The sequence below is a fragment of the Dermacentor albipictus genome, chromosome 1, assembly GCF_038994185.2.
Source record: "Dermacentor albipictus isolate Rhodes 1998 colony chromosome 1, USDA_Dalb.pri_finalv2, whole genome shotgun sequence".
Classification (NCBI taxonomy): Eukaryota; Metazoa; Arthropoda; class Arachnida; order Ixodida; family Ixodidae; genus Dermacentor; species Dermacentor albipictus.
In genome coordinates this window covers 504,416,802-504,432,340 of record NC_091821.1, presented here as the reverse complement: position 1 = coordinate 504,432,340, position 15,539 = coordinate 504,416,802, and the positions used below count along the sequence as shown (strand labels likewise).

General features: G+C 46.1%; 1 protein-coding gene and 1 pseudogene across 2 annotated transcripts in view; one reads left to right on the top strand and one right to left on the bottom strand.

Annotated features, from left to right (window-relative positions):
• LOC135911067 (phosphatidylcholine translocator ABCB4-like) overlaps window positions 1-15,539 on the top strand; it is a 350,943-nt gene that overhangs the window by 59,033 nt on the left and 276,371 nt on the right. For both annotated transcript variants that reach the window (XM_065443154.1, XM_070532589.1), the window contains exons 7-11: window positions 6,843-7,014; window positions 7,690-7,814; window positions 10,129-10,324; window positions 13,068-13,181; window positions 14,080-14,193. In XM_065443154.1, the coding sequence (XP_065299226.1) occupies window positions 6,843-7,014; window positions 7,690-7,814; window positions 10,129-10,324; window positions 13,068-13,181; window positions 14,080-14,193 (721 nt within the window). The remainder of the gene's footprint in view (window positions 1-6,842; window positions 7,015-7,689; window positions 7,815-10,128; window positions 10,325-13,067; window positions 13,182-14,079; window positions 14,194-15,539) is intronic.
• On the bottom strand, window positions 373-554 carry LOC135911078 (U2 spliceosomal RNA; annotated as a pseudogene).

The window sequence follows — 15,539 nt, the reverse complement described above, 5'->3', positions numbered from 1 at the left end:
TAGGCTGTGGGAGAGCGCACATAGAGCAGTTTATCCTTAGGAAATGACGACTCTTACATCTGCCACACTGCAACCAACTTCGCAGGTTACTTTGTGCTGTGCCAGTGCATATGTCCCTTTGTTATATAACGTGCTGAGATTCTAAACATTATAAATCGGCGCGACACTGAGATAACGGAATTGCGCAAGCATGTGGGCGTGCTCAAAGCCCATGAAAACGTCGTGCAGTTTTAACGGGTGAAATTTGACGTGCATTGTAAAAAATGAAGTGATTGGTGTAAGAATCTGATTTTACAACGAAGCTATATATGACTAGGTTCTGGGAAAAAGCTGCGTGCCTCTCTCGAACCGTGTAAACCGAGAATTTCTCCCCATACACGGGCCGATTCAGAAGGTAGTGCTATACCAGGCCTACCCGCGGCGGAGGTGAAGCAGGCCTTAAGCACTCCGCCAACTTGCAAAAATAAGTTTAATGTCTTAGGTTGAAATAAAACCCTCATCAGATATTAAGCTTGTATAAGGGCAGAGGCTACACTTTCACTCGCGTCGGCTATGTCTACGTTCACACCGCCCTCTCTTTGTCAGCATTCCAAGTCCTTGCGTATCTCCTTTCCTTTCCTTCCGTTCTGCGACGGTGGTGGTTCCGCAAGCGTGCTGCTCGCCAGGACCGCGAGGCGGAAAGAAATGGTAACCGTCCATATGCCCTCGATCCCACAAACTTCGAATGTTTCACCGCAGCAGCGGCCAGGCTTCAGAGGGAATTTGTGGGGAACCAATTTTGGGTGGCCTGTGTTGTGTGTGACCACTTTGTGGCTTTCGAGTGACCTCACAACCATTACTGCACTGCCATATGTCGACCAATGCACGATCGCCTTGGCTACGGTGAAGTAATGTGTGCATTCGGAGTGCGGTGAGGTGCGTGCTTGTTCTACGTGCCGGGATTCATTAGTAAAAGATGTCGTGTCGTGTTTTGCAACAATAGATGGGCGTGTATAGCCCCCGGTGCTTCATCATCCTCCCAGGCTCAACATCGTGGAGGAGCGACTAGTCATGCCTCGCCGTCCATTTATGTGCATATGGTGCTTTACGCATGGCAATGGATAGTTCGCCATTAAAGTACCTCGTAAACAGCTTCGCTGGTCATGACACCTTCACAAAGCGCAATGCCACCAAATATTTTTGTTTGAATTTCTGTCTTTTAAAGTGACTACATACTTTCAAAGGCGTCGTTCATCAAACTTCGCCTGTTCATCGGCCGAACGCATGACGCGCGGCTCGCTCCCACTGCCGTTCCTTCAAGGCAGACTGCTCTTCAGCAGAACGAACCAAACGCGGCACCTCCACCTGACTGCCAGGCCTGAAATGACGGGAAACGGCGGACGCCCGAAGCGAGCGAACACGCGAACAAACCCTTTCCTTCCTCCGGAGAGATAGAGATTCTTGGTTTGGGATGGAAAAATGGGGTAAAGTGCAGCGCAGTAACTGTCTCTCAGATGAGGACACCTCAACCACACTGCACAAGATGGAGAGGGAATTGAAAGAAGGGTGAAAAAGACGCGGCGGCGGCGGCCAAAACGGCGAGCGCGGGCAAGTTGGTGGCCTTCGTTTATGTGGCGCGGCAATGGCGCCTAGTCGTGATGAAGCAGTGCTTCTTGCGCGGCGAGAGCCGCGTTAGACATTTGACGAACGTTGCCGTCGATGGCTGGGCACTGGACGAGCAGGGCACGGAGTGCAGCAGCGAGAGCGGCTATTAGCGCGTCTCTGCGGTCGAGGGCACGCCTGTGATTGGCTCGCGCCTTGCGCTGCGTCTACTTTCTTCATGCGTGTTAAACCCAACTTTAAAGTGCGCGTATCATGAACGGACAGAGGCTGAACCGGTTTGCGTGGTGGTCTCACAGACCGGAGGTCGGTAGTGTGAATCCGCAGCCTGACGAGCAGTTTTTTGTATTCGCGCGGCTTAAGCTTTTTCGTACGGCAACACCGATGCCGACACGAGGGAGGCAATACAAGCTTCGCTTAAAAGGAATTGTAGTCACAACTTAGAAAATTCGAAGGTTCTCGCACATGTATCCAAACAATGTGCGCACGGCATAGACAGCTCAGTACACTTTTATCACTGCCTGCAATATAACGCACGGTCGAAGCTACGGTGCCAAATTTTTCACCTGGGTCATCGCAAGCACCTCTAGAATAGCAAAGACGGAAAACTTGCTGAAAAGCACCAACTAAGACGTTGTTCGACAATGGATGACCGTACTGCAAATCAAGACCCAAGGGCGAGTTCTGTAGGTGGTTTCTAGGTGCATGTTCAATTTTTCTTCCAAGATAGCATAGAAAAAGAGTAATAAAGAATCGTCGAGAGCTAGTAGTGCCACAGAAAAAGTAGCATTGCGCACTATAGGGCTGTTATATAGGGAAATACATAAGCGGCCGGGCCTCACGCCATGCACTAGCCGACAGAAAAAGCTCGGCAGCATCTTACACTCCTTTAACACGTGAATGCGAAAGCCTGCTGCAACGAGTCATTTAAGGTTTTCGCCTGAAAATGATCGACGGATGGACAGGTTCCTATTTGTTCTCTACTTAACTGCTGCGTAATTTATAATCACTTCTTTATTCTGCCGCCCTGCATGTTTGCGTAGCCTATTGCATGGCGAGCTCTCTTCTTTCAGATTTTCATCTTTTTTCTGTTGTTGACAGCGGTGCTAGTCTTAGGCTCCTCTAGGTAACCTTCTTCATTGCTAGTATCCGTGCCCCCCCCCCCACCCCCACCCCCCCCAAAAAAAGACATGCAACTGCGCGACCAGCCAGTCTCGCGCCGACTATTTGTCCAAGTGTAATTGGAGCGGATCCCGTCTCGTTCAAAACCACCAGACCTTCTCACTTCCCTGTTTACTTCCACAACCTCGAAACCCTTTTCTCGACTCGCTCTCCGTATAGCCTCATTAGCGGCCACAATTTCTCTTTCTACGGTAATGGGGTAACGTAGAGGTACTTCCAGCACCGTGCACACCACAATGTGCATCCGAGGGCATATATCGTGGAAGTCTATACCCTTCGGCAAATGCTGTTCTAGTCTTGGTCCTTTTCTCTACAGCTCGTCATTTAGTCGCCTGCTAATACTACAAGGTTTCGTCCCTGTTCATTATTCGCCCGCTTTCTCTAGTTCACTCTATGACAGAGCCCAATGTGTGCCCCGGAAGCGTCCCTACCGCCACTGTTTCACGATGATGATGATTTATCGGCATCCCCTTTTAAACGGGGCGGGGACAAATCACCTCCTAGCCTGCTTAAGTTACTCAGTTATGCTATCAACGATTTTCCTTCTAGCACTCTTGCATAATCTAATTTCTCTATATATCTTGTACCTCTGCCTATGCCTGTAATGGATCCGGTCGTGCTGAAGTGCAGAAATATGTTTACCTAAAAAGCGTGGGCAGAAAATAGAGAAAGGGGTCCAGGAAGACAACCAGTCCAACTTGCGCCTGCGAATTTCCCTAATTTCATCACCCCACCTAGCTTTCTGTCCTTCTCTTGGCACCACTTCTGTAACTGTAATGGTCCACCATGGCCAATACATGGTCTACTGAGCTCCAATCTTTTCTCTTAATGTCAATTCGATTTAATTATGGGATTTTACGTGCCAAACCCACTTTCTGATTATGAGCCACACCGTAGTGGAGGACTCCGGAAATTTCGACCACCTGGGGATCTTTAGCGTGCTCTTAATTATAGTATATGGGTGTTTTCGCATTTCACCCCCATCGAAATGCGGCCGCCATGGCCGGTATTCGATCCCGCGACCTCGTGCTCAGAAGCCCAACACCATAGCCACTGAGCAACCACAGCGGGTAATGTCAATTAGATTATCGGCTATTCGCGTTTGCTCTGATCCACACCGCTCTCTCCCTGTCTCTTGACCTTACGCCAAGCATTATTCGTTCCATCGCTCCTTGCGTGTTCCTTAACTTTTTCTCGAGCTTCTTTGTCGACCTCGATGTTTATGCCCCATATGTTAGAACGGGTAGAATGCATTGATTGCACACGTTTGTTTTCAATGATGTGGCAAACTTCCAATCATAATCTGGCAATGTCTGCCGTCTGCACAGCAACCCATTTTTATTCTTCTGTAAGTTTCCTTCTCATGGTGAGGGTCCCCGGTGAGTAATTAACCAAAGTAAACGTACTCCTTCACAGACTCTAGAGGCTCGCTGGCGATCCTGAACTCTCGTTCCCTTGCCCGGCTCTTCAGCATTGTCTTTGTCTTCTGGATATTATTCTTCAACCCCACTCTAACGCTTTATCTGTTAAGGTCCTCAATAATTTGTTGCAATTTGTCTTCGGTGTTTCTGAACAGGACATTGTCTGCAAGCCGATTGTTTCTTAGGTATTTGCCGGTGATCTTCACTCCTAAGCGTTGACCGGTTTAATAGCTTGAATACTTCTTCCAAGCATGCAGTGAATAAATAGCCTTGCAGAGATTGTCTCCTTGCCTGAAGCCTTTCTTTTGCGGTGTCTTTGTAGTTTTTTTTTTGTGTGTGTGGGGAATCGAGGTAGCTGTGGAATCAATGTAGATATTTTCTAAGATACTCACGTATGCTTCCTGTACTCCTAGATTCCGTAATGCCTCTATGACTGCTGGTATTTCAACTGAATTACATGTTTCATAATCTATGAAATCCATTTAGAGATCCTGATTGTACTCTGCAGATTTCTCGGTTACCTGATTGATAACACATATGTGATTCAATGTAGAGTATCCTTTCCTGAAGCCTGCCTGTTCTCTTGGTCGACTGAAGTGTTCCTCTTATTCTATTGAAAATTATCTTGGTGAATATTTTATACAATACTAGAAGTAAGCTAATGGGCCTAAAATTTTAATTTGTTAACGTGGATTTGTTTTCGTGGATTAGTATAAGGCTGGCATTCTTCCAGTTCTCTGAAACCCTCGAAGCCGTAAAAGAATGCGTATAGAGGGTCGCAAGTTTTTCAAGCATTATGTATCCACCATCTTTTATTAAATCGACTCTTATTCCACCTTCTCCTGCCTGTTTTTTCCTGTTTGTCTTGCAAGCCGCCTTCCAACTTCATCGCTAGTTATACAAGGAGCCTCTATAACGTGTTCATTACTACTTCGAATGGAGGTAGCGTGGCTACTCTGGGTACTGTAAAGGTCAGTATAGAATTGTTCAGCTGCTTTTACTATATAATCAAAATTAGTGATGATGATACCCGACTTACCTTTTAGTGCATACATCTTGGCTTGTCCTAGGCCAAGATCTCTTCTCACTGTGTTCATACAGTGTCCATTTTTTACTATTTCCTCAGTAATATTAAGTTATAATTTTCAATATCCCTTCCTTTCTGCTTGCTGATCAGTTTTGACACTTCTGCGAGTTCTGTCTGATCTCTTGAGTTGGACACATTCATTCTTTATCGTTTCTTAGGGCTTTCGTTACTTGGGAGAGCTTACCTACTGGTTGTCTTGATGCCTTACGTCGTACTTTAATTGCTGCTTCTGAAGCCAGTATAGTTAGGGTAAATCTGTAAGTTAACACAGAGGAAAGCGCCTTGATATTTGAGGCTAGCGCTGGTTGCCTATGGACAAAAACGTACAGAAGCAAATATTCGCAATTAGATGAGGCATGAGGCATCCAGCGTACACTTAGCGCATCCTAATGGAATGCGAAGGGATTCACCCAGCAAGACCAGTACGTAATATACAGATTCCAGGAGGGCTTGGATTTAGCGTAGACGGAAGTATAAACCGGTCAGAAATTGAGATGTGCAATAGCCGTTTAGAGTAGCGATGAAAAAAAAAAGCAGCAAAGAATTATTAAGAGATGGTTTAGGACAGCTGTACTGGGCATCTTCAAGGTAATAATTCCCGTGTATTAAGTATCCTGAGACAATTTCGATAGTTATTGCCCCAAAAACAAAGTTTATGTGTTACCACTGACTGTTTAAGCCACAAGTAAAGACTGTGCTTTAGTTTGTAGTAATACTACACAGACAGACATCGTAAAGCTTATTGTTCTGCAAGAAAATGTGCTTATAGCAATTGCAAACGCACTTTTCGCAACAGCTTTTCGACTCTTGTTCTGTATTTACAGCATTATGCACTGATCTAACTTCTACTATTACCGCTTTTTGCAACCATAGAAATCATATAATGAACATGCCACATGATTCTTATCCGATATGTCGCACGTTCACACCAACACTCACTCTTACCCATCAATACACCATGAAAACTGGTTGCCACCCTCACGAAATAGTTATGGTTTGCTAACTCTAAAATACACCTTTCGTAAGAAACATGTTTGTATTATCACACCCAGAACCGCGCAATCTCGCACAGTTCGCGTACAAAAGATGTTTCCAGTATTTCCAGATTTGGTTTTGCATTTTGCAGCTACTCTTCATTATTTTGTATCAAAAACATGTGTCACGCGATGTTATTTCATTTTTGCTGTTCAGTTCTAATTCGACTGTGCAGCTTTTTTAAAAATAATTGTGCACGTGTACACATTTGTGCACGATTATTGCGTGCGTACCGCCGCATACTGACGCATACGTTGAAGGCAACGAGCACTGTCAAGCCACTACATAGTGCCATTTCGTCCCTTCTCCTTAGCCATGCATATGCAAATGCATGTCTGGAATAAAGACTGTGTCGACTATAAGAGCAGAGCAAGTTCTGTTGAACTGCGATAGTTTCAGCTTGACACCTCCTGGCACGAACTGCCCAATATTTATTTCGTCAAGGGTTTTCGCGTCCTTTATACATTCCAGATATGCAGCTGAATGTATTGTGCAATTACTCGCGTGGTGTTTTGCAGAGACCTGGAGAAGATCCACGATGGTCTGGGCGAGAAGATTGGCATGTGCCTGTTCTTCTTGTCCACCGCGTCTGCCTCGCTCATCTCGGCCTTGTGGCACGGCTGGCAGCTGACGCTCGTGCTGCTCACGCTCGTCCCTTGCCTCGTGCTCATCACCACCGTCATCGCCAAGGCAAGGGCACTGCAGGAAAACGTTATCTTACACGACCAATTGCACACTCCTGTGACGCCAGAGCTTTGTAGAGCCGTACTACACAACGTCACTGCACGGTTTTTTTAATTAGCTCTGGCTGCGTCCAAGCAGGGACTGAAAGAGCACGGTGTACCACTAGGGCATGCTTATTAAGCCTCTGGCCAAACCGTGAACACAACTGGAGCTGTGGTTTCATCACAGGAAGCTCTAAGCATGCAGGCAAAGAGACACAATTGTTTTAACGTTGTTGAAGCCAGCATGCGCACAGGCCTACGCACGGTTCTTTGATCACAGCAGTAGCTTCGAATACAATGGCATAAAAGCTGGTGAGTTCATTAGACTAAGTAAACTGATCTGCATATCGCGCTTAGGGTCAGGCCTATTGATTGTTTTTGTTAGAGTGTAGTAGAATTGTCTCAGTAGAGACCGCAGCTGCATAGTATTTATCCGTGACGCTACATGGCGTGCGCTACTGAACCCTCTGAACTGCGAGATACATGCCTGCGAGCATGTGTCATAACACAAACCATGGGGACGGCAGCGCTTCTTTCAATTTATTTTATCTCATGGACATTATTCTGAAAACCTGGCAAAAGAAAGCCGCAGGCACCTTTTTTCTTTACTTTTGCCACGATTCTGTCCTCTCGTGCTTAGACCCAAAGCAAGCTGGAGGCCGAGGAATCGGCCGAGTACCGCTACGCTGGATCCGTGGCTTTGGAAGCGATCACGTTCATCAAGACCGTGATCGCCTACGGCGGTCAGCATAAAGAGATGAAGCGGTGAGTGGACTTCAACGCACTTTATCGGCCGTGTTGTGTTTAATGACTGTGTTTCCTAATAACGCTGCTTATTTGCATTCTTTTTGATCACACATTCTTCCGAGTTGCCAATCTTATTGATAAGCGCTGCTTGGTTAAGTGCAACAAATTGATGTAGGCTTAATAGAATCAAGAGACCCCTGGAGCTTTACATTATGGGGCTCAGATATCAAGTCCCAAGTTTTGTGGCTGACAAAACGATCACTTTCTCCTAAGCAGAACATTTTCATCCTGCTTTACATACTGCTAAGCACACATAGTGCGAATAAGATTAGCGGGTGTAGCACGTTATGAGGAGAACAGTGATGGAAATATACTTCGGGTAACAGGTCCTAATCTCTCTTCAAACCCCTGGATCGTGCGGTCTGCTCTCGTCTTCGTCCACAAGCTTTTTGATTTTGGCACTACATGGGTGTGAATCATGACTGCAGAGCGGTTATTGTGGCGAAAAGACTGGAACGCCTCCTCTTCGTGACAGTGGCATTTATTCCACAGGAACGATTTCTTCATGTGCTGTGTTACGACAGGCCAGCTGCCTTCTGGAGAGTAGCCATTCTTCACTAGTCGCTGGTATAATTCAATGACAGACTATGGCACGAACGTCCGGCCCGTGAACCTGTGAGCACAACGTATATGACGAGTTCATCAGAAAGTTATTCATTAGTGAAGGTGTGTTTTTCACATATCAATACATAGAATTAAATGCCTCCCGCACGAGAAGTGATTGAGTAACAAGCCGTTGAACAATGCGACTGCTTGCTAAAGTCAGCCAAAGCTTACTTCCATATTTATTGGCCTGGGTTCCAATTATAACCAGCTTTGGAGACAATCTACGTTGACTGCTAAGAAGACAACATTGATTGCAAGTAATGAAAAGCATCTGGAAGACGTGTTCGTGTCTTGACGCAACCTTGCATGGGCAAAGAATAGCTAAAAGCTGTATATGAACGCTTCGAGAAAAACGGAACGTAGCTCACATTCGGTGCAATAATGAAGATTTGCTCGATTTTCTCGTGAGCAGGGAACCTTCCCATGCAGTTTTCAAAAATTTTGCTCAGTTGCCATCTTGTTTGGATAGCCGAGAAGCCTTCGTCATTTTTAAATTCGATGCTGTCCTCACAAAGCTATCGTTTCTACCTCGGAATTTAAACTGCATCTTAGGATGGCGACTGGGTGCCTAGCTGTTTATGCAGCAGCCTACGCTGACTATTTGAACACGGCCTTAACCGATGACCAGTGCGCCGTCGTGGTGGAAAATTATGATACTGAACAGGGTGACAGTCGGAGAGGTGCGGGCCACAGACCGCAAGTGAAAGGTGCAAAGATGCGACGACGTTGATCAGACATAAGCGGTGAAGCTTCTTCCGCTATACTCGTTACAATTTCGAAGGTATTACTGGATGACCAAAGTCAGCCTAATGAAATTATAGAGCACCGTGTTAAAAAAATGCATTCTGTCAACAGTAACGAGTAGCAAAACATCAAAGAAATCCAAGGACTACGCGTCGTGTGTTTCAACAGACAGCGATGGAGCGACTTAATCGCAGAGTGGACGCGCTCACCGAGAAACCGTTCACACACTGTAACCCGAACCATTAGACACGTGTTAGAGGACGGGGCGTTCGCTTAGATTCATTTTTGATTACCTTTCAGTTCGCTGTCTAGTTGGTGTTTTCCTCTTGAATGTCTTCTATTATAGAGGAAAGTGATGGCGTGGGCCTTGCTGTGGTGCTGCTTTTCTCGTGAGCGTCTAACGATTATCAGTGTCATTACATCGCGAATAATGCGAATTTTGTGATATGGCAAACCATTTAATGCCACAACAGCGGAGTGCGTGCCTAGGACAAAATGAAGGTAAAGTGCGCGCCATCGGCCAGTGGTCCTCAGACAGGCGTGCTGATTCTTGGAAGTACATCATTGGTCTGTTGTTAGCCTACCGCTTCGCTACCACATAGTCATATCTTTCAGTGTGTGAGTGGCAGCAGTGCCAACGGTGGCACAAGGACTTTAGTTCAATAACAGAGCCGTTGGAGACTTTCTGGAAACTTGGGGAAATGCGTAAAATGATCTCCCTGACGAGCCCTAGTTCTTATCATGATAGACATGTATTTTTGTTAACTATTCGTATTCATGTAAAAAAAAAGGGGTACACGTATTCGTACTTCTGCTTTTTCTTTATTTCCTGTGCACCCTCCCGCACCCACGAAAAGCAATCGCGGGTAGAGGTCGAGAAGACTCGATGCACATTTCACTCACCAGCGTTCCGTGGTCACAGCTACTCGGACCGTCTGGATCGTGCCACGCAGACGGGTTACCGCAAGGGCCTGGTTGCCAGCATCGGCGTGTCCGTCATCTGGACCTCCATCTTCGCCAACTACGCGCTGGGCTTTTGGTATGGCATCGATCTTATTGTTGCAGACTTCGAGCTCCCGCCCGGACAAAGAAAGTACGAGGCTAGCGTGCTAATAATTGTGAGTACACTTAGCTGTACCTATACAGGTGCTTGCTTCATCAGCGCAACCACCACCAACGCAAGCGAAAATTGTGGCTGTAAGTCGACTCTCTCCGAACGGTGGCCTGGACATAATGCCGGCGCTGGAGTCTACTGAAGAGCGTTTGTGGTGGTCGTCTTCTCATGTACTTTGTAAGAGACGCCTGTGTGACTAGCTACGAATATTTACTTTCCAAAGGCTATTTGCGCAGTATCACTAATACTACTTTCGCGGAAGCTGTCGCATAAACATACCGGCACTAGGAGCGCCTTGTTTAAAACTGATGGTAGCGCTAAAAAAGGACGGACACACGATGAAAAGACGACACGACGACGAGGAAACGTAGGAGGCCTCTAATCAGTTTATTCGTTCACTGAATGTTTCTTCCCAACAGATCATTCGCTGCCCATGTGAAGCGCAGCCAAAAACCTGAGCCATGGGTAACCTTGACCTTCTATACCATGTTATACAAAACAAATCAGCATGATGTCTCATGTTGATTTTGGCATATATCTCGGACCACTTGTTGCTGAGACAGGTGCACACATTTTACAGCGAAGCTGAATATGGCTAGCCGATTTCTCCGTCCATCCGTCTGTCGGTCGCCTGTAGACTGAAAACTCCTCCTGCGCAGCCTCATGCACAAGTGCCAAAAAAAGAGAGAAAGTGAGGCGCACGATTAGCCAACGCCACCTAGATAGCACGAGGCCTGTTTACTCCGATCAATGCCGTCATGCTACCTGACCCGAAATTTCCATTGACAAGGCTGGCGTAATCAAAGTGGTGACGTCAAAGTCACTGCTGCCTACTCGGGAGCATTCCCATTATATTCTGTGGCAGTCGGAACAGGTAACATGACGTCATTGGAGTGAAAAGGCTTTGCGCTATCTAGGTGGTATTGGATTAGCTGCGCTAGTAGTAACGTCGTTGCTCTCCGTCGCAGCCGAGCGCGCGCGCGCCCAAAAATTTCTCTTCGGCTCCGAAATGGGCAGGTGATGCGTCATACGTCCTCCTTAGGAGCAGGCAGCTTTCGATCAGCAACGCCGCGAGCAAAACCGGGAACGAACTCGTTTACGCCGTGCCGATGCTGCAGCCCGGGTAGAACAGGCTCGTGCAGCCGAGCGCAAGCAGCGACTGCGTACCGAGGATCCAGTAGACTACAGGCCGTCGTTTAATGAATTGTCGGGATCAACCCACTGATAAACACCGGGGCCGCACGTTTCAGCTTCGCTGGTTTGCTTGAGCGGTGATTTCATTATTATTATTATTATTATTATTATTATTATTATTATTATTATTATTATTATTATTATTATTGCTACAGATTACCGGCAGCGCCATATAAGCTTATTGCACGGTAGCGAGAAGGGGTGTAAAGAGTATGAGAATGCACACGAATGCACAGAAAGCAACCAACAAATTCAAGAACAAAAAAGCAGAGTGCCTGCGATAATTATAGATCGAGTAACTGAATTCATAACTAAATACAGCGCTACAGAAAAACAACGAACAAGAACGAAGTGAACACAAAGAACACTGACTTTCAACAGATTTATTTGAAGAAAACAAGAGTCAACAAATCATGTGCATGCATAGATTGCACGCTTAAAAACATGCCTTCCGGGCTCAAACTACACTCGTTGTGCAAATATCCCTGCACTCTCCTCCTTCCGCTGTTTCCACACATGCACACATAACATTAGGAATACATGAAAGTGAGAAAGGAAAAGGGAAGACCAATGTGGGGGCTACTATGCATAAAAATAATAAAATAAATAATGTTGTTATTTCTTGCCGCCTCTTTGGTTCTTGAAAAAAATACAGCTGAGAGTCGGCACCGGTAAGCGGCCTACGTGCTCACCTCGTTTTTGTCAGTTGTCATTGTCTGCGCTTTGGTTAACAATGAAACCACGCCAAATTGCCTACCATCAGCTCTCATGCTCGTAAGCGTAGTCAGTACGCCTGTGCATGCACTAGAAAAGCTACAATGCACACCGAGACATGAAATCTCGAGACTTTTCTGCGATATAGCATTACATAACAGCTCGCGGCAACTCATTCCGCACTGTATGTGGACAACAAGACCAACTTGCGCACACATCAGTGTTAGAAGAGTACTCGCGAACCTTCATTGCATCATCTTGACGAACACATGTCGCGTGCGACGGTGACACGTAAAGGTTCTTAGCTATTCCCGTTTTACCAGTGTTAATCTCAAAGAAAAGTTCAAGTCTCATCTGTAGGCGACGTTTCTACAATGTTTCCACGCCTGAGTTTTATTTTGGAGGCGCTGATGCGACAGTCTTCGCTCACGAAACGAGTGGCGGGATCCTGAACACGTTGCATGGCGAGTGACAGCCCAGACGACCACGCAACCCATGCTGCGCCGATGTATGTTACTAAACTATAACTGCGCGGCAGAGCCTACCGAAAGTTGCGTATAATAAAATTAAGCACACGGTATGCTCTATTAGTTATGTAGCATGTATGCTTATACGAGGCTACGTTATCGGGAAAGTAATCGCTCAAGTATCTATAGTGGTACATTTTTTGTGCGTGTGGAACACTGCTCGAAAGGCATATTAGCCCAGTTGATAACATTGTAGTAACGCGTCATTTAGGCTTAAGGGTGAAATTGTGCTTACTCTCCTAACTTCATATTCATGCGCTTGAGGCGGTACAGTATGTCTTCCATGCTGGTTTGTTTCGCTTCTTTCTACAGGTGTTTTTCAGCGTTCTCATGTTCTCCATGAGTCTGGGGCAGGCGACGCCGTACTTTCATGCATTCGCCAATGCGAAGAGGGCCGCCGGTAAAGTCTATCAGATCATCGACAGGGTGAGTATTGGCGTTCGGCAACCGTAGCGCAAGCCGTAATGGAGTGACACAACTGGACTTCAGGAGTGTGCACTTTAATGTTATCTCACGTAGACACTTGTTCGCCTATAGTAACTAAAGCATAAATATAATTTTTCCAGACATGAATTTTGTCCGCATCTATCGAACTATCAACTGACCTTTTAATTTGCTTAGAGAATATATGTATATATGTATGTATGTATGTATAGACAATGTGGCATAAGTGCCATTTTGTCGTTTCTGCAGGCTTAACGAAATGAGAGTAAGTGCCGTTGTTGCTGGAATTGATTGGAATTTGCCACAATGCTGCTGGAATGTAATGATAATAAGCGAGTACCTGGTCAAAATAGTGCGAAGCATCCGGTTGCGCTTGCTTTTATAGCTTTGTAGTTCAAAAAGTGCTACACTGAACTTGAATGTTACTGGCTCTTAGATGTCATCTGCGGGGCACAAAGCGACCCCGCATTTGTTCAATAGTCAGAATAAGTGGATTTGAAAATCGCAAATAAGAGGAACTACTGCTGCGGATAAGACCTTCACTTTCCTAACTGTTCTATTACATATTCATAACCGTCAATAGCTGAAGAACAAGGGAGCCTTCATGTTGAAGTTCTCACTGCCAGTCATTAAATAATTATTTCTGAATATTTGCCGTATCTGCGTGGCGTGCCCTTTCTGTTCCTTACTCCGCAAAAGGCAGGCTGCTTCCTTTCTCTCACCACATAATTGAAATTTTGGAGCATTGACGAAGCAGTCACTCACAAGTTATTATCTTAGCTGCGAGGCACTGCACCCGCTTGCCAGCGACGATACTGTTGCTGGAACAGCTAGCGTAACGCGGCCCCCTTCAACGCGCTGTTTTCGTCCACACGACCAGAAACCCGCCATCGACAGCAGATCGACCTCAGGGCTCAAACCCATGGAATTCGAAGGTGCCATCCAGTTCAACGAGGTCACATTCTGCTACCCATCGGTCACCGCCAGCCCACCGGTGAGTCGTCCATCTAAGCGTGCACTGGCGTAATGAGACAGTGCGGCTCGAAGCTGGGCTGCGATGATCACAACGAAACTATTCTTTCAGTATAAGTCATAAGCGCCCATAAGAGGATTCTCACTTATCAACACTTATCAACACTTATCAACATTCTCACTATATCCGGAAGCTCTGGATTTTGTTTTGTTGTGGTTAATTTACTGGTCTTCTCCTCCGAGTCTGATCTGTCAGGTACTGAGTACGTTTACATTTGCGACACAGCACAAACAAAGCAATCTCAGAAGAGTCCGTGGCAATTAAAATCAAAATAAGCTTTTTGGCGGTCATCTGACCTGCTCGTTTCACGTTGGAGCCGCTGAAGATGGCTGCTGCTGTAACAAATAACTGTCTATGTCGCCTCTGCACCAAGGGGCTTCGTCTGCAACAAATGACCGTGGTCATGTCGAAATCATTACAGCAGCGTCGACGCGTTCTTCCAAAAGCGCGTGTGGCCGTGTCCCGTGCGTAACGGCAGGTGATCATCATGATGTCACCGTAGCGACGAGACGATGGAATGATAAAGCGCGAATAAAGGTGCGCCGCAAGCGGTCACGAAGCAGCGGATTTTCCCTACGAAAAATTTGCGCTACAAAAAACGTCTTCATCGCAGCAGCGTCACAGTGTTGAAAAGTACTGTATGCGTTGCAGAGTGCATTACACCGTTTTAAGCTGCGAACAAAGTCAAAAAAGGCAAGGGATGGATGAAATCGTAGCCGTGGTTCGTGAGCCCCTGGACTTTTGCTAAAGGTGAAGGGGTGTCCCAAGGTTATACCAGCGCGAACTAAAACATATACACAAAGAGAGACGCGGGGACAAGCGCAAGATGAAGAAGTGCAGTACACGCTTTTCCCATCGTTACGCCACGCCACGGTGAACTACTTGCAAAACGATCAATGAGGCTGTGTGTCGATGACTGCGTGGCTGCTCAAAGTTGCGCTGAAAATTTTTTTTTTCGGTGTCATGAGCGAATGCATCACGCCGCGTCGAATATTCGAACAGGTGCCTAACAATCACATGAAATTGAGTCCGAAGGAATGTGTAACGTACCGCGATGTATATCGTATGTCACAAGATGTTATATCGAGAAGAAAGAGGGGGATAGTCGAGGGGACAGATTTTTATTATTCGTGTCATCAGAAGCCAACAAACAAGGTAACCAAGAGCAACAAAGGGGAAATTACTTGTGCTTACTAATTGAATTAAAGAAATAATAAATTAATGGCAATGAAAGTGGATGAAAAAACAACTTGCCGCAGGTGGGGAACGATCCCACGTCTTCGCATTAAGCATGCTATGCTCTAAGC